At 32.1% G+C, this 1,611-nt stretch overlaps 1 protein-coding gene across 1 annotated transcript in view; it reads right to left on the minus strand.

Moving 5' to 3' along the window:
- Si (sucrase-isomaltase) overlaps nucleotides 1–1,611 on the minus strand; it is a 64,767-nt gene that overhangs the window by 13,271 nt on the left and 49,885 nt on the right. Inside the window, exon 35 of the mRNA XM_026778945.1 lies at nucleotides 1,082–1,220. Within this exon, the coding sequence (XP_026634746.1) occupies nucleotides 1,082–1,220 (139 nt within the window). The remainder of the gene's footprint in view (nucleotides 1–1,081; nucleotides 1,221–1,611) is intronic.

Consider the following 1,611-nt stretch of genomic DNA (forward strand, 5'->3'; position numbering starts at 1 on the left):
CCCAAGTGAAATCTTACCAAGAAAATATACAAATTTGTTTTTAATTAGTCTTCTTTTTCTTTTCTAGCCTTAAAGAGAGTAGTCTTGATGATTTGTGCATATTAAAATATATTCTAGCTTAAAGAGTAATGCAACAATATATTGGTTTATATTATCTGCAACTCTTTCACTTTTCTTTTCTCTGTCATTATTCAATTGTTTTCTCATCGCTCTCTCCCTATATACATAGAAGTTCTACCAAGTGAAATAAAAGTTGATGATACTCAAAAACCTTTCTATGAATACAAACTATAAAAGTATTTTAGGATGATGGACAGAGGTGATTCATGCCTTTAATCATCTCACTCTGGAGGCAAAGGCAGGCAGTGAGTTTAGGGTTAGTCTGGTCTTCAGAGTGAGTTCCAGGACAGTCAGGGATACAAAGAGAAACCCAGTCTTGAAAACAAAACAAAACAAACAAACAAACAACAATTCATAAGATGACACACCACATGCATAACTAGCTTTTAATACTAAGTTCCTTATTAGAATTAAATATCTTTGGGTCACAGCAAGGAACACTGATTATTATGATCTGCTTATCTCCAACAATTCATTGTGCTACTTTGTTATTCATGGGACGGTTAGTGTTAGCTACCAACTTGACATAATCTAGAATATTCTGAAGGCCTCTTTGAATGCCAGTGGGAGGTTAACTGATTATGTTAATAATTAGTTTAAATTACAAATTTACTCTATCTTTATTTATTCATTTGTACATTCAACATTATTCGCCAAATATTATGCTAAGCATATTTTGAACAGTAAAATAAATAAGGCCTAGAACTCTTTGAAATACAATGAAAGAAATAAAAAAAAACATAGGAATATAATGAGAAAAGACAAATTTTGTTTGATTGCTCAACTGAATGATAGAAATGATTTTTTTCTAAGACTTATGAAGGAAGAAGTAATTTACAAAAAAACAATTGGAAAAGAAAGAAATTTAGCAAAACTCTTGAAATATGAAACCTTGAAGCTGATATCATCAATATAAAAATGAATGAGAAAGCCAGAGAAGAAAATGACAAACATTACTTACTCCAGAGTGGGTTTCATTTGCGACCATCCATAGAGATTGTGCACATCATAATGCAAAACTGACGATCCATCACTAAGAATCTGTTCCGTTTCCATGCACATGGTGCGGAAATGTAACCCATCAGTTCTTTTCGTCAGTTCTGGGGAAAACCAGGGAAAATAGAATAACACTTTGAAGAACATGAAGAGCTGAAGGAAATGTTCTAATCGGTATAAACTGGATGGCAATCAACTCAGAGTCATTACCGAAATGATCGCCCAAATCTTTAAACATTTTGTTATGGTGAATATGTGAAAAACCTGTTCTTATAAATATTCTGAAACATCATACACTGCTGTGAGCTACCTGATGTGCCCAATAAAACAGGCATCTCTTCCCTCCAATGATAAAATTGCATCCACTTATTTATTTTTGATAAACAAAATATGAGCTTGCAAATAATTGTTGATTTTTAATCATGTGTACACTTGGTGTATACTAATTTTAAGTATCTATAGTTATCTGTGCAGTAATAACTGAATCTTATGTTT

This window comes from Microtus ochrogaster, chromosome 1 (assembly GCF_000317375.1).
Source record: "Microtus ochrogaster isolate Prairie Vole_2 chromosome 1, MicOch1.0, whole genome shotgun sequence".
NCBI lineage: Eukaryota > Metazoa > Chordata > Mammalia > Rodentia > Cricetidae > Microtus > Microtus ochrogaster.